Source organism: Phaenicophaeus curvirostris, chromosome 13 (genome assembly GCF_032191515.1).
Source record: "Phaenicophaeus curvirostris isolate KB17595 chromosome 13, BPBGC_Pcur_1.0, whole genome shotgun sequence".
In the NCBI taxonomy this organism is placed as follows: domain Eukaryota; kingdom Metazoa; phylum Chordata; class Aves; order Cuculiformes; family Cuculidae; genus Phaenicophaeus; species Phaenicophaeus curvirostris.
The window spans coordinates 12,181,989-12,201,759 of record NC_091404.1 but is presented as its reverse complement, the minus strand read 5'-3'; the positions used below and the strand labels follow the sequence as shown (position 1 = coordinate 12,201,759).

The 19,771-nt window shown below is 56.9% G+C and overlaps 3 protein-coding genes across 5 annotated transcripts; 1 reads left to right on the top strand and 2 right to left on the bottom strand.

Moving 5' to 3' along the window:
* LOC138726071 (magnesium transporter NIPA2-like) lies at positions 1 to 5,315 on the top strand. The gene is made up of 5 exons (XM_069867484.1): positions 1 to 162; positions 826 to 882; positions 1,592 to 1,682; positions 1,802 to 1,962; positions 3,130 to 5,315. Exons 1-5 carry the CDS (start codon positions 24 to 26, stop codon positions 3,759 to 3,761), a joined length of 1,080 nt encoding a protein of 359 aa, XP_069723585.1. The 5' UTR covers positions 1 to 23; the 3' UTR covers positions 3,762 to 5,315.
* Positions 5,316 to 5,344: 29 nt separating this feature from the next.
* On the bottom strand, positions 5,345 to 7,060 carry TIMM8A (translocase of inner mitochondrial membrane 8A). Its single transcript, XM_069867485.1, has 2 exons — positions 6,861 to 7,060; positions 5,345 to 6,118 (listed from the first exon to the last, which is right to left on the bottom strand). Exons 1-2 carry the CDS (start codon positions 6,981 to 6,983, stop codon positions 5,957 to 5,959), a joined length of 285 nt encoding a protein of 94 aa, XP_069723586.1. The 5' UTR covers positions 6,984 to 7,060; the 3' UTR covers positions 5,345 to 5,956.
* A 133-nt stretch (positions 7,061 to 7,193) lies between these two features.
* Positions 7,194 to 19,454, bottom strand: BTK (Bruton tyrosine kinase). 3 transcript variants are annotated; one of them, XM_069867531.1, is made up of 20 exons: positions 19,392 to 19,454; positions 18,031 to 18,106; positions 16,069 to 16,251; positions 15,801 to 15,899; positions 15,508 to 15,576; positions 14,911 to 14,992; positions 13,277 to 13,405; positions 13,105 to 13,172; positions 12,426 to 12,607; positions 12,048 to 12,110; positions 11,739 to 11,793; positions 11,063 to 11,145; positions 10,826 to 10,953; positions 10,600 to 10,674; positions 10,068 to 10,239; positions 9,586 to 9,802; positions 8,893 to 8,957; positions 8,328 to 8,446; positions 7,486 to 7,643; positions 7,194 to 7,382 (listed from the first exon to the last, which is right to left on the bottom strand). In XM_069867531.1, exons 3-20 carry the CDS (start codon positions 16,207 to 16,209, stop codon positions 7,311 to 7,313), a joined length of 1,977 nt encoding a protein of 658 aa, XP_069723632.1. In that variant the 5' UTR covers positions 16,210 to 16,251; positions 18,031 to 18,106; positions 19,392 to 19,454; the 3' UTR covers positions 7,194 to 7,310. The 3 variants fall into 3 exon arrangements, with proteins under 3 accessions (XP_069723632.1, XP_069723633.1, XP_069723631.1); XM_069867532.1 differs by having other exon boundaries at positions 18,031 to 18,098; positions 19,392 to 19,410; XM_069867530.1 differs by lacking the exon at positions 19,392 to 19,454 and having other exon boundaries at positions 7,195 to 7,382; positions 18,031 to 18,415.
* Positions 19,455 to 19,771: the final 317 nt, after the last annotated feature.

Here is a 19,771-nt window from a genome sequence, read left to right as displayed (position 1 = left end):
GTCCCGGAAGCGGCGCCGCCAACATGGGGGACGGGGGCGCGCGGGGCGGGTTCTACGTGGGCCTGGGCTTGGCCCTGGGCTCCAGCGCCTTCATCGGCAGCAGCTTCATCCTCAAGAAGAAGGGGCTGCTCCGCTTGTGCCGCCGCGGCCGCGCCAGGGCAGGTACCAGGGGAGCGCCTCGGGGGCCGCTCGGTCTCGGAGCCGAGCGGGGGCAGCGTCGCCACGGGCGGCAGAGGCGCTTTAATCGGAGCGGGAGGATCTAGATCAGACGGCGGGAAGAAATTCTTCACGCTGAGGCTAGCGAGGCCCTGGCCTCGGCTGCCCCGTCCCGGGAGGTGTTCCAGGCCAGGTTGGATGAGACTTCGGGCACCCTGGTCTGCAGGAGGTGTCCCTGCCCGTGTCAGGGGTTGGAATTGGACAGCTTTTTAAGGTCCCATCCAACACAAACCATTCCGTGATTCTATATCTGAGTCAAGGCAAGCAGACCCAAGGCAGGCTTGCATGTAGACATCAGGCTGCTCCCATTTGCTTCTCCAAGGCAGTTCTGGCAGGATACTTGGTCTGGTTTGAGCTAAACCAGTTCCAGTATGGGCACTGGAACAGGCTTCCCAGGGAGGTGGTTGATTCGCCTTCCCTGGAGGTGTTTAAGGCACGGCTGGACGAGGTGCACAGGGACATGGTTTAGTGTTTGATAGGAATGGTTGGACTCGATGATCCGGTGGGTCTCTTCCAACCTGGTTATTCTATGATTCTATGATTCTAAACCATGACAATACTGAGCTGTTTATGTTCACCTGAGGTTGTTACTCTTTCTTTCTCACCTAGGGCAAGGAGGTCACGCATACCTGCAGGAGTGGCTTTGGTGGGCAGGTCTGCTGTGCAGTAAGTACCCGCTCTGGAACTGTAGCGAGATGCGCTGTATCTATCACTGCTTCCAGTTGTTTTCATGTTCGATTATTTTGATCGTTGTTTGACTGCTTGATATTTATCCGTGTGTCTGAGGATGCTGTGAATCTAATTAGAACTCTGAAATATTCCGCAGTTGCATGCGTTACCAGGTTTCTCTGCTAAATGGGTCAAACTGGGTTGGTTTAAGTGCTTCTGGAATGGCCTGCCCAGACGATACAGTTATAATGGCACATCCAGCATCACCAGTTTGGTGCTACAGCGATTTCAGCAGTTCTATTTTACACTTGTGAAAGTTAATAACCAATTGTATTTGACTTACCCTTTAAAAAGCTGTAAAAGCTGTACCAGGAGAAGAAAGTGACTTAGAAATGTGAAATGGGTGAAAACTCCTTTCTGCTTTGAGGACGTTATGGAAATACTTTTATGCAGTTACTGCTCAGCTGCAGAGTCACATGTCTCTAAGGATCACCATGTGTAACCACGAGCCTTCTCTTTCCAAGAGAACCTGTATCAGGCTTCTGTTTATTCTTGCTGGTGCTGTTCTCTCCTGGTTGCATGACACACCTCAGAGAAACCCAGGATGCTCAGGTGGAAACCAAGGGTCTCTTCTGAATGTGCTCAAACTTGTATTGTGCTGAATTGCTCCTACTTTGGTGCTCACCTGACAGAGTTTCTCTTGCAGTGGGAATCGGAGAAGCAGCAAATTTTGCTGCCTATGCCTTTGCCCCTGCAACGCTGGTAACTCCACTGGGTGCTCTAAGTGTCCTTGTGAGGTAAGCAGCCTCGGAAACGCCCTGACCTCACGTGCCACCCCTTATTTGCTTTGCTCTCTTCTCTCAGATACTCCACCCCTTGGCCTAATTGATTTTGGTGGTTTTTTACTATCTTTCAGTGCAGTTCTGTCTTCTGTCTTCCTGAATGAGCAGCTGAATGTTCATGGGAAGATTGGCTGCGTCCTGAGTATCCTGGGCTCCACGGTGATGGTTATCCACGCTCCGCAGGAAGAAGAGGTTTCCAGCCTGGAGTCAATGGCAGAGAAGCTGAAAGATCCAGGTACTTAAATAAAAGGAGTCCTGTCAACATCAGGCTTGGAAATGACAGCAGAAGGCAGAATACAGTTTGGCTAAATTGGGAATGACTAAATGAAGGGGTAACTGAGCTGTTTCTTGCTCTGCACACCAGCGGAGGAAACGTTCCCCTGTGGCCAGGACAGCTTACAGGCTGCCTTCTGTGGTGGGAAAAGCCTGCGGTCTCCACACTTTAAATGTGAAAGTTTCGTGACAGTCAAACAGTGCTTAATGCACACGCTCAGAGGATTTGCACCTGACTGAGTAGCTCAAAAGACGGGGGCACGTGTTAGCAGACAGGAACCCCACTTCACAGAGAGGGAACCTGAGTGACACTCTGAAGTCACTGGGTCTGTGCCAAAGCAAGGATGAGAATGTGGGTTGTTAAGAGTTACCAGTGTTCTGGATTTATACTGTCTGTCAGGTACAGATCCAACAAGTGAAGAGCACGGGAATCAGCTGCCAGCAAAAGGGCACAGCCTGTGGCAGGAGAGGGAGTTCCTGCACACAGATGACTGGCAGTGGTGTGTTTGACGGATGGCAGAGGAGGAACTTCAGGCAAAGGAGAATGAGCGATTCAAGGAATTACACCCAAGTCCGAATATTTATGTTAGAGGATGAATTGGGTTGCAAGGATATGATTTGGGCAATAGCCTGAGCGGCAGAATGTGCCATAAGATATTGAGCAAGGAAGCACAAAGCAAAGCAGAAGAACAGGTAGATGCTGCTGCTTGTTAGAAGGACCTTTCTGGCAGGGCCCTGTGTGTGTGATGTGGTGCTTTCCTCTTTATCCCACCACAACCCACAGAGTTCAGCCAGGGCTTCCGCCTTGTGTTCTTGGTGAACAAGCACCCCACAACTGCCGGTGCCGCAGAGCCTGGCTGTGCCCTGTCCCTTCCCCACTGGGCAGCTCTTTTCCCTGGCAAGCTGACTTGTAGGACTGTGCTGTGATCAGCTGCTCTTCTCTCTGCAACTTTGTTTGGCCTGGAGACCAACTCTGCTTCCCAGCCCTGGTCCCTACAGGTGGAGGCTAAAAAGACAGACTGATGGGGTGGTTACCTGCCTGTCCTCCATCTCTACTTGCTGTTCACTTACAACAGTCACTGGTGCTACTGTTTTCTGATAGTGCTCTTTTAATTCTACTTTCCCCAAGGATTCATTGTATTTGCTGCGTGTGTCCTAGTGAGCTCCCTTCTGCTTATCTTTGTGGCTGGACCCCGTTATGGACAGAGCAACGTCCTGGTGTACGTTTTGGTCTGCTCCGCCATCGGCTCACTTTCTGTGTCCTGCGTCAAAGGCTTGGGAATTGCTCTGAAAGAACTGTTTTCTGGGAAGCCAGTCCTGAAAGAACCACTGGGTTGGGTGCTCCTGGTGTGCCTGGTGATCTGCATCAGTGTCCAGATCAACTATCTGAACAAAGCCTTGGACATCTTCAACACATCTGTGGTCACACCCATTTACTACGTGCTCTTCACCACAGCAGTCATGACGTGCTCTGCCATCCTCTTCAAGGAGTGGCAACACATGGTGCTAAACAACATCATCGGCACCATCAGTGGCTTCCTTACCATCGTGTCCGGCATCTTCCTCCTGCACGCCTTCAGGGACGTGCCCTTCACCCCTGACCTCCTGCCCCTCTTCCTGCAGGGCAGGGCAGACCCGCACAGCTTGTGGAGGAGCACGGACCGACATCAGTCCTGTCAGCACCAGCCTCTCCTGCCCTCAGAGGACAAAGGCTCTCGGAGCACAGAGGAGGAGGAGGGGGAGGAAGGTGAAAGCGTGTGAGGAAGCTTCTGAACTGTTTAGCTTTCTGCTCCCACTGCTGAGCAGCTCATGCTGCCTCAGCTGCTGCTGGGTACGCTGCACTGGCAGGAACAGTGACTGTCTACCTGCCCCAGGTGTGAGATGGGTCACTGCCATTGACAGGGACAGCAGCCTCCTGCACCTGCAGGCAGGAGCCCTGGGACCACCCCAGTTACTGGGATCCAGTGCCTCTTCACTCATTTACGTGAAGAATTGGTCTGTCCTTATCAGGACGCAGCCTGTGGCTGCACAGAGGCCTGCAGCACTAACCCAGTGCTAACCCTTACTGAAGGTGAAGGCCACGCATCTCGGGGGGCCTCACAGTGTTTTTTTAAAAATATATTTGAATTAACGGTTACAAATAACCTAACGTGGTGCTGAGACTACGTGGAGGCAAGTTGGAGGTCTGGCTTGAGAGGTGACATACCCAGAATATTAATTCAAAAATCCCTCTGTCAAGTACTTGTTTTGCTCGCTCTGCTAGAATTTATTTAGAGTCTCACATCCAAGAACAGAATACAGCCCAAACTGGGAAACTTCAGTGGTGCTGCCACGTGCTGCTGTGGCTCTTACGGAGGGACCGGCCCCTTCGCATGATGTCTGCTGTGCAGGCTGATGAAACAGCTGCTCGCTGTATTCTATTAAAACCTGGTTTGCTCAGTTAGCAAGTGGCTAGCGCTATCTTTGTACCAAGAGCTGGGCCAGCGCTGAAAGGCATGAAGGATTCCAGGGGCAGGAAGCACCGTGTGGATGCTCGTGAGAAATTCAAGATAGGGACAGAGAGTGAATCGCTTACTGTGGGAACAGGGGTGACCTAAGAGTCCTTAGCTATTGAGGTAAGTTTCTGAAGGATAACTAGAGAGCTGTGTCCTCACTTAAGTGAGTTTATATCTGCACAGCTCTGTCTAACACCTCCTGAATTTGTTCGCAGGAAGGCTGCTGGCTGGAAGGCACCCGTGTTAGGAACTCGGGGCCCTGTCCCACCATCCATGGCAAATGGGCGTGTGTGGAACGGCTGTACCAGGTTCCTTTGTAGAGCTCCAAGCCACTGCCAGGGGCTTGTTCCAGGCTTCCCAGAGCCACGCTGTATGTAAACACTGCTGGAATTCCATGCTCCCTGTCCAGAGGGCAGATCAGTAGCTTGTTTGTCCAGTCAAGAAGCTCCTCTCTGCGCCCTGGGGGCAGAGCTGCAGAAGCTGCAGCATAGGCCTCCCTCCAGTGATCGCCACAGGTAAAAGCACATGAGGTTCTGAAGTAGGTGGTTATTTATTTCCTGCATTTAGTCTTTCTAAATAAACTGCTCCTTTACAGGAGAGCAGGAGTTGATAAGCCTTTGGGGAAGAGGCTGTAGCCTCTCTCAGAAAAGGTTTGATTCATGGGACCAAATTAATTGGGCAACAAATCATAATTCAGAGCACACCTTCTAGCCAGAGGACAATTATGCCTGCTTTTTACTAATTTTGCAATAAACTAGATCACTGGGAAGGTGGAGGAGTAATAAGGTGGCCAGACTTTCAATTCTCTGTGGCCATTTACCTGAACAAAGGAAAATCTCATGTTAAAAATTGACCCAGTTAATATTTATTACATTAATCGGGGGAAAGCAATCAACGGAGCAAGTCAGTATCGACAGAATTGTGCTGCAATCTGAGGATTTGTCACTTGGCCAGGTGAATGATTTATCTGTGGAAGACTGGAAGTATTTTCCAGCCATGGCACCACCTGGGATGATCACTGTGCCCCACCAGCTAAGGCTGAAAGTGCAGCAATGGTGCCCATGGGGGGTTCGTTCTGTGCAGAACTGCTGATGGCAGCGCTTGCAGGCAGGGCTCACCTCTGTGCCAGGAGCACCCCTGGACAGATGAGAGCATCGCCACCGCTCCGTTCAGCTGAGCACGAGCGTTCCCAACGCTCCCTGCACAGCACCGGCAGCCCCCGAGTCCCGGCACGAGGACAGCAGCGGGGCTGGGAGCAACACGTCACCCCACAGAGGAATGACTGTGCCTCTGTCCTGGGCTCTCATCTGGCTGCAGCTTCCCCGAGACTGGCATTTAATTAAATCCTAACCCCCAGCTCTGGTCCTGGCTCATTCAGACGGCAGAGTGACCAGGAGCCGGCACATGGGAGAGCTCGGCCTCGCGGGGGCTGGCCGGCGTCCCCCGGGGCACGGGTCCCGCTCAGTCGGACAGGCTCTCTGAGAAGGCTGACTTGGACTTCTGTGTTTGTTCCAGCCGGTTCAGGATGAACTGGCTGGTGTCGATGAAGCGCTCCACGCAGTTCACGAAGCACGTCTCGGCCCGGCTGTCCAGCTTCGGCCCCGGCTTGTCCATGCACTTCTCCTGCAGGCAGGGGGGGACGCGGTGGTCCCAGGACACATTGGCCTGGTGCCCTCATGCACCGGCACCCTGCGTCCTGGGCTTCTCCAGCCCTCGGGCACTCGGGGCTCTGTGTCCCCCCCAGCTCTTGGGCACACGGGGCTCTGTCCCCCCACCAAGCCCTAGGACACACTGGGCTCTGTATCCCCCCCTTTTCCCTAGGACACATGGGGCTTTGTGTCCCCCCCTTCCCTCGGGCACACGGGGCTTTGTGTCCCCCAATTCCCTCGGGCACACCGGGCTCTGTGCCCCCCCCCAAGCCCTATGACACACCAGGCTCTGTGTCCCCCCCTTCCCTAGGACACACCGGGCTCTGTGTCCCCCCCAAGCCCTAGGACACACTGGGCTCTGTGGACCCCGCGTTCCTTAGGACACATGGGGCTCTGTGTCCCCCCCTTCCCTAGGACACACCGGGCTCTGTGTCCCCTCCTTCCCTCGGGCACACGGGGCTCTGTGTCCCCCCCTTCCCTAGGACACACCGGATTCTGCGTTCCCCCCCGCTCCCGGCCACACCGGGCTCTTCCTCCCCGGTTCCCCCACGCTCTCAGGCGCATCCAGCCCCCTTCCCCGCTTTCACCGGGATGGAGACTCCTCCCACGGCGGCTCCACCGCGTCCCTTTCCACCCCCCCACCCCCCCCCGGGTGTGGGCAAAGGCCAAGGGGACATGCCACCCCTCCCGGTAACCGGCGCGGGCCCCGCCCGTACCCAGCACAACTCGGTCATCTGATGCACCAGCTGCTGGAACCGCTGCTTCTGCGTCTCCACCTCGATGAAACGCTGGAGCTGCGGGTCCGCTCCCCCTAACCCGGTGGCGGACGGCGCATCCATCCCGGTACCGGGATCGGGATCGCTGCGACCTTCACGTGCAGCGCGCGCCGCCCGCCCCTTCCTCCCGCGCGTGCGCTCCCGCCACTCTCCCCCCCTCCCCGCGCGCCCCCTACCGGGGGGCGCGCGGGGAGGGGGTGGGGAGTGGCGGGAGCGCACGCGCAGAAGGAAAGCGCTTTCCCGCCACCCCGCGCGTGCTTTCCCGCCACCCCGCGCCGCAGCCAGGGAGACGCGGGAAAAAGGGGTTTATTGCGCGCACGCGTGTTCGGGACGCTGGGGCGGCGCCGGTCCCGCCAGCGCCGACGGGGCTGTGATAAGCCGGGGTTGCTTCTAAGGCTCCTCGTCCGTCACGTCCACGATGCTGCCCAGCAGCGCGGTGAAAGTGGGGCGCTCCTCTGCCTTCTGCGGGGAGTAAAAACCGGGGAGCGTCGCTGCGGATTCCCCGCAACCGGGGATACACAGCCCCGCGCCCCCCCCCCCCGGTAACCGGGACAGGGACGCTCACCTCGTGCCAGCAGCTGTACATGATGGCGTAGACCCTCTCCGATGCCTGCTGCGGGCGGTAGAGGCGCAGGCCTTGGATGACGTGCTCGGTGGTCTCGCTGTTATTGAACCTCTCGTAAGGCATCTTGCCCAGGGAATAAACTTCCCACATCAGAACGCCTGGTACGAGGAATGGCAGGGATGGTTTGTGGCACCCGAGCGACACAAGAAGTGGTTGCTCTTACAAAAAGCAGAATATCTTTGATTTAAGTTAATGGAGAGGTTAAGTTTCACCGAAGGGATTGCGTTCTTCGAAAGTTTGACAGCACATCCCTCTGAGAGCGTTTCCTTTCAGTGTTTCTCCAGACACCGCTCATGCTATCGAGCTCATAACACCTTGTACTTGGTGTGATCTGAGCTGAACAGGTGTCTCCCCCGCAATCCCCTCTCTTTGCAGTCTCTCCCCATCCCAAATGCAAGGTCAGGCAGAGCCAGAGCCAAAGCTCCAAATTAGCAAGAGTTTGGACTGGTGTGAAGTTCACAACAACATTAAAATTAGTCCGTGGAAAGTAATAGAATGTGCATAAGATTTCTGGGAAAATTCATACACATGCGAGTGGGAAATCTGTTCTGTCCCAGCTTGGGTCTCATTGCATGTGACTAATGGAGATCACTCCCTCGTGTCGTCCACACCTGATAAAGGCTGCTCGTTTTCTAAAACTCCAACACGAGCCTTAGAGAGTTAATTTGCTGGTATTTTCGTTATCAGGAGCACCTGTCCCTGAGGCTGGTTTGCAGAGGAGTTCCCTGCTGCTGGGGCGCCCTCCTTTCCTGACCTCCAAGGCATCAACATCACGTTCTTACCAAAAGCCCAGACGTCAGACTTGCTGCTGAACTTGCTGTACAGAAGCACTTCAGGGGGAGACCACCGCACTGGGAACTTTGACCCCATGGAGCTCGTGTACTCGTCGTCTAGAACATACCTGCAGCAGATAAATGGATCAAGGTGCCCATCAGGCTTTCACATTTCACTCCTCCATGCGACTGACCAAGCCCAAAAGGAACTGACAGCGCTGAGCATGACCCGAGGTCACACTCCGCATGGGTTTCAAGAGGCAGATATGTCCCTTTGCAAACAAGTATGTGTTTAGTCAGGGGAAGGGACAGGGTGACAGAGAAGCACAGCAAAAAGGGGATGTGGAGAGAGGGCTGCAGCCAGGGACTAGAGGTGGGGGAAAGGCATGGAAAGTAAGAAAGGGGTAGTAGAAACTGGAGAGGGAGAAGGCTGAGGCAGGTAGATGAGGTGGCAAGACAGGAGAAGGAAAAGTGGAGCTGGATGCCAGTGAGGAGAAAGGCTAATGTGCAGAAGAGACTGAAGGAGGAGATAGGGGGCTGAGACAGGAAGGTGACACAGATATATCTACCAGACCTGGAAAGGCCAAAATCTGACACTTTCACAATTCCTTGGTCGTTCACCAAACAGTTGCGAGCAGCCTGCGGATGGAGAGATGGTGGCAGTCACTCCTACCTGCTCCTGCCTCTCTCGTCCCCCTGTACCAGCTGGAACTTCATCTTGCCCCCACCCTCTTTACGCTTTGTCTCACTTCATCCTGCGGGTTCACCTGGACTGGGATCCTCAGCAAAGACAGCAGGAGAGGCCTCCAGGCACCTTGATTATCTACGGGGGGCGACTGATTTTGCCTGAACGAAGCAGCGCCAGGACGAGATCAGGTAAAGCACCTTGTGGGACTGCAAGCTGGTGACGCCAGCCTGAGGCCTGACAAGCTGCAGGCTCAGCTTTTCATAGAGGTTGCGAGGTCTCTTTTCACATCTAAGCCAGCGAGGCTGGCTGTGATGCCTAATGCAACCCCTGCCCCGGCCACAACTGCATTGCCCATTCCCTGGAAAACTACCTAGTCCTGCCCTTTCTACAACGTGTAACTCGCTGCAGAGCAGTGACTTCAGAGCATCCCACCCATGCTCAGGTGGGCAGGGAAGCTTAGAGTGATGTTCTGCAGAGCAGGCTGCAGAGCTGCCTCTCCTCATGGTGACAAACTAGCCGGACCCTGTCCCGCTGTGGCAGTTGCTGAGCTGGAGATGTGTCCTTCAGCCACAGCCCTACCAGGTCTCGGTGCAGGAACTGCTTGGATTCCAGGTATTCCATAGCTTCACAGACATCTTTGCACATCTCCAGCAGCTCAGCGGGCTGGAACCGCCGCCGAGTTTCCCTCAGGAAGTTCAGGAGGCAGCCATTGGCCATGTACTCGGTGATGATGAAGATGGGACGCTGCTTGGTGCAGACCCCGTAGAGCTGCACCAGTTTCTCATGAGACAGGTTCCTGTGTTAGGGGCAGGAAGGGCAATTCTGAGCATCTAGAAGGCCAAGCAGCAAAAGAAGCATCTGTGAATAAAGAGAGTTTCGGGAAGGTGCTCCCGGCCAGCTAACAGTGGAAAAGCTCACTAGGGAATCAGCACAAATCAGTAGGTTCTCAGATGCGTTTTGCAGAGTGAGAGGCTGCCTGAGACTGTCCATCCACCACCCAGGAGCGCAGCCATTCTGGCAAGTCACCTCCAACGCTGACCTGCAGGCTGCTCACCACTTACATCATGACTTTGGCTTCATCGATAAACTCGTCCTCTGACATGGAGCCCTCCCTGATCATCTTGATAGCGACGTCGTACTGGCCTCTCCATTTCCCATACTTCACCACACCAAACTGCCCCGTCCCCAGTTCCTTCAGGAAGGTCAGATCCTTCGGGTCAATCTCCCACGACCCTAGGACAGAGAGTGCAAGCGTAACGTGGGTGCAGGTGACCTCCCTGCAGGGTGCTCCTACTCATCTGATCCAGCAAGCCCAAGAAAAGCTCACGAGGATGTGCTGCCTGAAAGAAAACATCCCAAAAAATCCAGGAAATCTGAGATCTGTCCCTCCAGGGGATGGGGAGCATAGTGATACTTGTGGCATCACTTGGTCAGTACTGTCAGCTGAGGGCCAGTGAGGATTGGGAAGCGATTCCTGGGAAGGCTCTAAGCCCTGTTGCCGTGGGACAGCCACGATCCCAGCCCCGGAAAGTTACTGCAGGTAGAAATGGACCTTGCAGCCAGGGAACCATGAGGTAGCCCAGGCCAGCTTACCATAGCCGAGGCCAGCTGTGGAAGGAGCACTTTTCTGGTGTGGAGACACTGGGTACTTCAGTCTGGATATGAGCCCTGAAACAGAAAAAGCTAGATTGCCACACCACGCTCACTCACCACGTTCCAGCAGAGAACACAAGCCTCCTGCCTTCAGTGCAGGAAGGTGAAGATACCGTCATTGTCAGTGAAAACACTGCTGGGCTCACTCTGTCCCGCAAACACTGACCCGCAGAGTTGTGCTGATGGTACGTGATGAGCTCCGGGATGGTGTTGAAGAGGTGTTTTTCTGCCAGGTAATACTGATTCTGGGGAGTGCAGCATACAACGTAATGTCGGATCATGCCTTGGGGGTCTCTGGAGAGACAACACGTGGGTTCAGCGGCGTGGGGAAGACAGGCAGGGAGAGAGGGCTGCTGCGAGGGGCCCTCCGAGGGAGGAACACACAGCTCGTGGACCCACTTACACAGAAGACTTGGCGTAGACGGAGACAGTGTATTTCCCTGTCTTGCTGGTGGAGTCTCGAACAATGAAGCCCCCTTCCTTGCCCTGGAACAGAAAGGGGAGAGGCCTTTTGAGGAGCAGCTGAGAGAGCTGGGGTTTGTTTAGCCTGGAGAAGAGGAGGCTGAGGGGAGACCTCATTGCTCTCTACAACCACCTGAAAGGAGGTTGTGGAGAGGAGGGAGCTGGCCTCTTCTCCCAAGTGACAGGGGACAGGACGAGAGGGAATGGCCTCAAGGTCCACCAGGGGAGGGTCAGGCTTGACATCAGGAAAAAATTTTTCATGCAAAGGGTCATTGGGCACTGGCAGAGGCTGCCCAGGGAGGTGGTTGAGTCACCTTCCCTGGAGAGGTTTAAGGGATGCGTGGACAAGGCGCTGAGGGAGATGGTTTAGTGTTTGATAGGAATGGTTGGACTCGATGACTCCGTGGGTCTTTTCCAACCTGGTGATTCTGTGATTCTGTGATAGGGTGGTTGTGGGGAGGCATGACTGTAACAGGCTTGACTTAAAGTGAGTGGAGATGAGAGCAAGGCTGGAGAGGGTGCGTTAAAGTCAGAGGATGGTCCCATGTTGGACACTGACAGCAGTCGGCAGTGGGGTGGGGTGTAGAAAAGACCCAGCCTCAGGAGTCAGCACTTACCTCCTGCTTCAGCAGCTGCTCTGCTTGGCTCCGAGTGATATTCTTTGAGTACCACCTGGAAGAGGGACACAGTCATCAAGGTCATCGCTGCAGCCACCGCTGTCCCCAGCCTGGTCTGACCCTGACCCAGCCAGGACAAGCGGTGCAGGGAGAAGGGTGGGGATGGCTGTCACAGGGCCGGAGAGAGTGCAAGAAGGAGAGTGGCCCCAGCCAGGCTGGGCTCGCAGGCCGCGTAGGTTAACAGAACTGGATGTAAAAAGTGTCTGACCAAGCACAACTTGCCATGTCCCTGTGCCTTCTCCTACTCACTCAAAAATCTCCAGGGAATTCCTGGTTTCAGTGACATAGTTGCTGGGGATGTATCCTTCTCTCCTGCAGGAGAAAAGGGGCTGGTCACAAACTGATGGAGGAAGCCAAGAAGAAAGGAGGTTCCTGCTCCAACAGGCTGAGTAGAAATGGGCTAAAACCCCTGGCACCAACACATTGGGGTTCATGCTTGGGGAGGGCTGATATCACAGCCTGCTTCAGTCTCCCTCACCCTCCTCATGTACCGCCCCACGCAGGAGCCCACAGGGAGGCAGACAGCCCGTCCTGACCCCTGTGATGCTCAACAGGTGTGCTCACCCACCAGCACCTTGGCATCTGGAGAGGGCACCATCGCGAGGTGAGGGCAGTGGGAGCTCTTACCCATTCTTGTCACGGGCTTTCCACCAGGGCAGGTGGCTTTCCTCCAGGATTAAGTACTCCTCGCCCTTCTGCAGTTGCAGGTCCTGTGCATTCATCGGCACGTAGTTGTAGAGGGCCACGACCTTCTTCATCTCACCTGCTGTGCTGGGGGTTGGCTCGGGGGGCAGAGGCTTCATGATCATCTTCCCCAGAGCAAGGGAGAACATGGGACTCAGTGAGGGCGGCAGACACAGTTTCCCAGGCAAGACCCTCCCCAGGCCTGGAAGGGCAGCGTTTGGCTCAGCTCCCACATTTATTTCCACCAGAACAATCCCCTCCCAGCGCTTTTTTTATCGCAGTATTTCCTCCTTGGAGACCCATCCTCACAAAAGGTGTTTTCTCTCTACCTTTTGGCTTAACCTGTGACTCCTCCACCCTAAAACAGGGCTTCTCGATCCTCCTGGCTTCCCCTAGGGAACCTCAAGGGTGAGATCATTTGACTTGCCCCCAGGCTTTTGGATCCCATCCCCTGGTTCAAGCTCCTTCTTAGGGCATCATCTTGACATCCCTCTCCAGAGCAGAGCCCTGGCCTGTACGACTCTGAGCAATGCGCTGTAGGACATTAACATGCTGGCTTCTCCCACACAGGTCTTTCTTTAAACAACTTGGAACAAACCCACATGCTGACTCTGCCCCCTACCTGGTCCTCCTCAGGAGTAGGGGGAAGAGGCTTCTTTGTCTTGCGATGTGACCGCCCAACTTTTAAACCTTCAAACAGAAAAGGGACTAAGGTGAGAAAAGCTGCCCGGCGTTGTGCAGCAGTGTCCCCAAGGGCTGGGGACAGGGCAAGGGGAGGGTGTCCAGTGTCTTACTGCCATTCCTGCTCTCCAGGATCTGGCAGCCCATAGCGTTCTTGGCTGTCTGGGAGCAGCACAGGTACTGGCCATCGATCCAGAAGCAGGGGTGATACTTCTGTACCAGGTCACTGTTGTACCGGATCACTGTGGGAGAGGAGGGGAGGTGTGCGTGATGCGGGGCTGTGTTCCCTGCCCGCTGCAGAAAGCTCCCTGCAACCTGAATGCAGATGATCAGGTCCCTTAAATCCTTTCACTCTGCTGTGCTACTGATACACCATCAAAAGTGGCCCTGCTGCTCGGATTCCCCTCAGCTCATCGCTGGTGTTTTGGCGCTGCAGCTACGCAAACCCTGTGCCAAGAAACCCCTGGTTCAGATCCGATCAAAGATCTTCAGCAGCTCTGCAAAGGCACACGAGCATGCTTGGAGGGCCAGGTCCTGCTGTAACCAGCCCTCCTGCCAGCCAAAACATCCAGCATTCCCCAGGCTAGCGAGGCCCACAGTTCACAGCTCTTCTGAACCATTCTTTTTTCAGAAGTGGGGTGGGAGGCGAGTGCCGTGCTGGCTTGTGCATGGGGAGAGCAGGGCACTGGCACCATCCCCTGCCTGCTCGGAGACTTCCCTTACTGGGACACCACTCCCTTGCCAGGCAGGTGCCGACTGGCTTCCTCATACTTCACCCCAAGCTAAAGGGACAACTGGATATGCGTGAACACCACTGCGGCAAGGTGCTCGCCCACAGAAGCTCCACAGGGTGCAAAGCCCCCCTTCTCTGGTGGAGCAGGATGAGGGCATCCTCCGCTTTTCCCTCTGGATTTCACCCTGGCTTCAGCAACCTCCTCTCACAGCAGGGAAGTGGGGAGAGGGCTGGCTGCCCGCTGGGGCAGAGCAGCAAGGCTCTCGTGAAATAACTGACTTCCTCGTTATCAGCCTGCTCTGCTTCCGCCTTGCTCGGGCAAACTTCCTTGTGTCAATTCAAGCAGCTAATCTCACGCCAGCAGCACAAAGCCACAGAAAGATACGCACACCAAGAGGCACAGGCAGGCAGCCCCAGCAGATCTTAGCCCAGCACCCCAGCCCCTCTGCGCAGTGCTGCTAAAACTCGCTCCCAGCTCAAGGAGGTAGCACCCATGCAGCTGAGCATTAGAGAGAGGCTCAGAGTGGGTTCAGAGAGATGCTCCTTGTCTTCCAGGAGGCTTTTTGTCTGCGTTTCCTAAAGCACCGGGGGTTCTACCCTCACCTTGCATGTCAGAACAGCTGCGTGGCTACACCTGCCGTTTCCTCTTGCCCTCAATAACTTCTGAACCTGCTTGAGCTAATTTGTAACAGGCTCGTGAGGGGGCAAGAAGCCTCGGCTAAGGTGGCTGTGGTGCTGCAGAAGTCAGAGGGTAACAGAGGTGAGGATCCACTTCTGCTGGGAAGGAGCGGTGGGTGTCAGCTCAGGGATGTTATAGATCATGCCTGTGTGTGCATGCACACACGTGCTCATCACAGGAAAAGTTTTGGATCAGCACCTGCTCTTCCATAGACATGGGATAATGTAACCATGAGATAGCAAGGCCCTGGAAAGCTGGTGCTCTAGGTTGTGTCACGCACAGAGCTGACTGCTTGTGTTTGCTTTCCAAGGGAGCTGTAGAGCCCCCAGACTCACCGTTCTTCAGCTGATGGATCCAGCGCTTGCGCAACTCCTCCGTCGGGGAGAAGACGTAGAGGGGCCCTTCGTCATAAACCACCTGCAGGACCACACGCCTCAGTGCCCAGGATCAGGGTCTCCCAGAGAGGAGGGGGCCGAGCTTTGTGGCCACCCTGAGCAGCCGGTGCAGAGCACAAGCTGTGCTGGCCCCACACGGTGTTCACAGGACCATGACAGAGAGGTTATAAATAAGCCCCCTCCCCCGAGACTTTCCACTTCCTTCTCTACTTTTGGGTGCCAGCAGGAGCAGGCAGCTGGGCTGGGGGCTGAGCGGGCACAGTCAGCAGCCAGCATCCCTCCAGCATCCGCCAGGGGACTGGAAGAGCCAGGACTGAGCTCAGGAGCAGGTTTCCATCTAAGCAGTCCCCTCAAATAGAGCTGTCCCATTCCTTGGGGCTTGCAGAGGCTCACTGCCTGCTCCACACAGCGTGGCGGCAGCAGGGTGTCCCCAGGCAGCTGAGTGACACTGGGTCAGCGATGCCACATTTGGCCCCGGGTCCCTCTGGGGTCCTCCCAGCAGAGCAAACTGGTAAAGGGGGTGCAGTGAGGACTCACCTGGAAGGGGTAGGGGAACCGTTCGATGATTGAGATCTGCTCCATGTTGTTGTAATCCTCCCCTTTCCTCTGGAAGAGAGAGGCAGAGATGGACACTGGCATCCTGCAGCTTGGCTGCTGGCACCTCCCCTGGGACCCACAGCCTTTGGCATCCCCCTGTCTGTCAAGCTGGACCCCTGGTGTGGTGCAGGCTGTGGGTGCAGAGCCTCCCATCGCCCCAGGGCAGGGTGACCTCCCTGTTTCCCCAGAAAGAGGACAGGGGGACACAAGCAGAAACCTCAGACCCTCCTCACCAGGACCTGCCGCTCAGGGGGAGGGTTGTTTTCAGGCACCACCGTCTCCACACAAGTGATCTTCTCTATGTCCACCGAGCCCTTCTTACTGCCCCGGCGCTGCAAGAGAAGGAGTTGATTTCCAAAATCACCATGAGGGAAAACCCCAGGAGGCTCAAGCCAACCCCCATCCCCATCCAGCCTTGATCTCGGTGCTGGTAAAAGACAACTGGTGACCCCTGGGCACTGCCATCGCATAGCACCTGTGGCCTTGGGGCCACTGACTCACCCCCCGCTCAAAGTCGTACTCGTAGTAGGACAGCTTGCTCTCTGTCAACAGGAACAGGCGCTTCTTGAAGTTGAGGGGAGACGTTTTCTTCTTCTGCTGCGAGCGCTTCAAGAAGATGCTCTCAAGGATGACGCTGGCCATGTCGGCCCCTTCAGCCTGCTCCACTCAGTGCTTGCTGGGTCGCTGTGAGCACGACAACACCAACATGGTGATTGCTCAGCCAAAACTTGCTCACCGCTGGATTTCGGTTAGATGCACTCACCCCCTAAAGGGCAGCCATGGGGTGCTGGGACCCCCCAAGGGGGAGCACGTGCGGGCAGGTCAGCGTGAGGACTTTGCCATGAGCCTTCTCCTGTCCTCTCTCCAACACCAGGCTGTGCACCAAACCACCACTCAGCTGGCTTTGGCTCCCAGCAGAGCCGGTTGGAGAGGAAGGGAGTTGGGGAGGTTGCGAGAAGCGTAGCCCCGGGGAGGAGCGCGGAGCCTGAGCAGTGACACCCAGCAGGCTCCCTCCTCCCCTTGACACCCAGCGGGCTCCCTCCTCCCCTCCAATATCATGCGTTTGTGTTCGCGTGGGCCGCTTCCTCCTGCCGTGCTGGGGACGCGCTGACTTGGCAGCGTGCGAAGGGCAGCGGTGGGAAGCCAGTCTCTAAACAGCTGTGGGTGGGTCCTGGCCCCGAACAGCCGCAGTGCCATGCTGTCGAGAGCAGCATAGCCCTAAAGTCATCCTTCCTTTGCCTCTGTGCCCACAGACCCTGCTGGAGTGCAGGGACAATGCTCAACTCCTTTTCCTGCCCTGTAAGCAGCACTAGCCGGAGGCCAGGCTTGAAGGGCTGCCTCCAGCCAGCAACCAGAGGGGCTTAAACCTCCCCCAGCCCTCCTCAGCCTCCCCAAAGATGGTCCAGGTAGGAAGGGGCTGGGATGAGAGCTGGAAATCCACCGTGGCCTGTGTCTTGGGCAGCCCATCCAACTCATCCTTTACCCTCCGTGCTGCACGGGGATACCCAGATGGTTCCAGCACTCCACAGAGCCATGGGTTCCTGCTTCTCTGAGGGCTGTAACCAACACCCAACTCCAGCCTGGACCTAACCCGGAGATAATAAACTACATGGAGCCACTGTGATACGCTGGAACCTTCTTCCGTGCCTCCTGTCCCAACCACCTGCATGCTCTGCTCCCTTTTCACCTCCACCTTGTTCCCTTTTACTCCTACAAGCATCGCTTCGGAGAGCAGCCTAGGAGAAGCTGTTTCCCTAGCCCCTGCTCTCCTCCAGAGGAGGATCAGAGGCTGCCCAGAGTCTGGGGCTGAGCCCCCCTGGTACCTAGCCGGGCAGCCCACCCGCTGTGCAGGCAGGTATTGGCTCACTCATGACAGGGACCAGGTGAGGACAAATGATACCAGTGGCTGGTCCCACCTGCCTCTCTCCAGGGCATGTCCTAGCCCAGGAGCAGAAGCAGGGGCATCCCCAAATCCACTGGCGATGCCCAGACTGTCCCAGCATGGATCCTGCTGCTGCAGTCCTGCCCCACTGTGGTGGCTATAGTCAGAGAGGCTGGGGACAAGCAGGGTTCACACTCCCAGGGTCCCCACTTCTCTCCCGTTCTGGCCCTTGTGGCTCAAGCCTTGCCAGCTTGTTTGGATGATTTAAAAAATACCCCAAACCTACTTAAAGGAGCGGTCAGAGTCTTTTAGGAAAAGCAGCAGCCTCCATTGGTTGATCCAGGCCTGGGAAGGAGGGAACTGGTGTCCCTGCTGGGGACAGGGCGGGTGGCTGGGTAGCCACTGACCCCAGACTGCTGGCAGGGTGGTGGAGGAGCTCAGAGCAACCCCAGCATCCCCCTGTGGCCCCATGCCTCAGTTTCCCTAGTTATAAAATGTGGCTGCTGACCCTGTATCCCAGGAGCAGGAGGGGTCCCATTGCCCCCTGCCCCCATCCAGTGCCAGGTCCCTACAAGCTTTACCTTGAGTTGGAGCAGCTGAGTCACCACCAGCAGTGCCGGGCAGATGGGACACGTCCTCGCCGTGTCCGCTGGGACGCTACGGTCAGAGAGGAAAGAAGATGAGGATCTCAGAGGGCTGTCCTGCCCCAGCATGGCACAGCCCCCTTGTCCCCAGCACTGTCACCAGCTCCGCTCTGTCCCTGCCTGTCCTTTGGGCTGGTGGGTGCCCAGCAGGACTCACCCTCGCAGCCACCCATCGCTGCTCTGCTGTGGTGAGTGAGTGGGAGGGTGGAAGAATGTCCTGTGTCCCCCCCACAGATAATGTGACTTCCTGCCACTGTCGCACCTCGACCAAGCGTGTTCTGACATCACCACCGGGCTCGGCACACACCACTGTGTCCCACCGTGCTCCCGGGGCCACTGTCCCTGCCCGTGCCCTGCTAAGGAGCCAACCCCGCCTGCCACCAGTGCTTGATGTGGGGCTGGCATGCTCACAGCAGCTGGGAAGGGCGATGGGGTGCCTCGGAATAACAAACTCAACAGCCCCCATGTTTCACGTGCAGCCTGGAGCGTGACAAAAATGAAGGGTGGGAGCGACATAGGAGGGAGTCTCCTCACGTGGGAGCGACTTGGGAACAAACACAGAGCAGCACCCGCTGCAAAAAGCACGAGAAAGCGTTCAAAAGCACCGTCAGCGCCCTGACCCCTTGCTCTGGAGCACCGCTGTGGTCCCTGGTACGCATCCACCACCCTGATCTCCTGCTCTGCTGCATTGCGGAGCCCCTCTCACCCATCCCGCACCCTGCCCTCCTGCTCCCATGCTCCCTGCAGCCCCTGGCACCCACCCTTGCTCTGCTGCACCCCCAGGGCTCCTGGCTCTGCGGCCCCATGGCCGTTGTCTCACCCCTGGCTGGATGCTGCCAGCTGAGAGCGCGCCAGGCAGCGGGACAGGCCTCAGCAGAGGTGTGAGGCCTCAAGCAGGTGCCACATGGCAGCTCCTGCCTCCCACTGCAGTGGCTCCTCGCTGGTGATGTCAGTGAGGCTGTGCCAGCAGCACCCAGGCCACTGCAGCCCTCGTGCTCCCGGCTGCGTCTCTCCTGCACCACGCGGTGCTGGGACGCGGCTCCCAGGGCCCCTCTGTGCATTCGCTGAGCCCTCCCGCCGCCTCCCAGCACCCACCACCCTGTGCCAGCCGGGGTCACAGCACCCAGGGTCCCAGCATCCACCGCCCTGTGCCACCCAGGAGGGTCCTAGCACCCACCAGCCTGTGCCAGCTGGGATCCCAGCACCAACCAACCTTTGCCAGCTGGGATCCCAGCACCCAGGCTCCCAGCACCCGCTGCCCTGCGCCAGTTGGGTTTGCAGCACCTGCCCCCACTCACCCACTGGGGTCCCAGCACCCGGGGTCCCAGCACCCACTGCCCGGTGCCACCCGGTGTCCCGGCTGCCGCCGCCGCTCACCCGCCGGGGTCCCGGCACCCACGGCCCCGTGGGTCGTTGCTCGGGGAGGGAGGGAGGAAGGACGGGGCCCGCCAACCCCACCCTTTCGGTTCCCTTTTTTTTTTTTCTCTTGGTTTCTGACTCAAAAGCAGCAGCTGTGTTTCCTCCCGCCGCCGGCCGGGCCGCTGGGCTCGGCCCCCCCCCGAGCGCCCCCCCGGTACCCCCCAGCCTACAGACCCCCCCCCACTTGGCACGACGACCACCCCCCCTCACACCACCCCCTACCCCTGGCACCCCCAGTCCCCCTAGTCGCAGCACCCCC

Bases quoted from the DNA above. Each gene is read 5' to 3' on its own strand.
- LOC138726071 (XM_069867484.1), top strand. From the start codon at position 24: ATGGGGGACGGGGGCGCGCGGGGCGGGTTCTACGTGGGCCTGGGCTTG. The intron at 163-825 runs GTACCAGGGGAG...TTTCTCACCTAG, and splicing joins CCGCGGCCGCGCCAGGGCAG to GGCAAGGAGGTCACGCATAC. The intron at 1,963-3,129 runs GTACTTAAATAA...ACTTTCCCCAAG, and splicing joins AGAGAAGCTGAAAGATCCAG to GATTCATTGTATTTGCTGCG.
- TIMM8A (XM_069867485.1), bottom strand. From the start codon at position 6,983: ATGGATGCGCCGTCCGCCACCGGGTTAGGGGGAGCGGACCCGCAGCTC. The intron at 6,119-6,860 runs GTACGGGCGGGG...CCCTGCCTGCAG, and splicing joins AGATGACCGAGTTGTGCTGG to GAGAAGTGCATGGACAAGCC.
- BTK (XM_069867531.1), bottom strand. From the start codon at position 16,209: ATGGCCAGCGTCATCCTTGAGAGCATCTTCTTGAAGCGCTCGCAGCAG. The intron at 10,675-10,825 runs GTCAGTGTTTGC...TTTCTGTTTCAG, and splicing joins CCATCAGCACAACTCTGCGG to GGCTCATATCCAGACTGAAG. The intron at 8,958-9,585 runs GTAGGGCTGTGG...CTCCATCCGCAG, and splicing joins AGTTCCTGCACCGAGACCTG to GCTGCTCGCAACTGTTTGGT.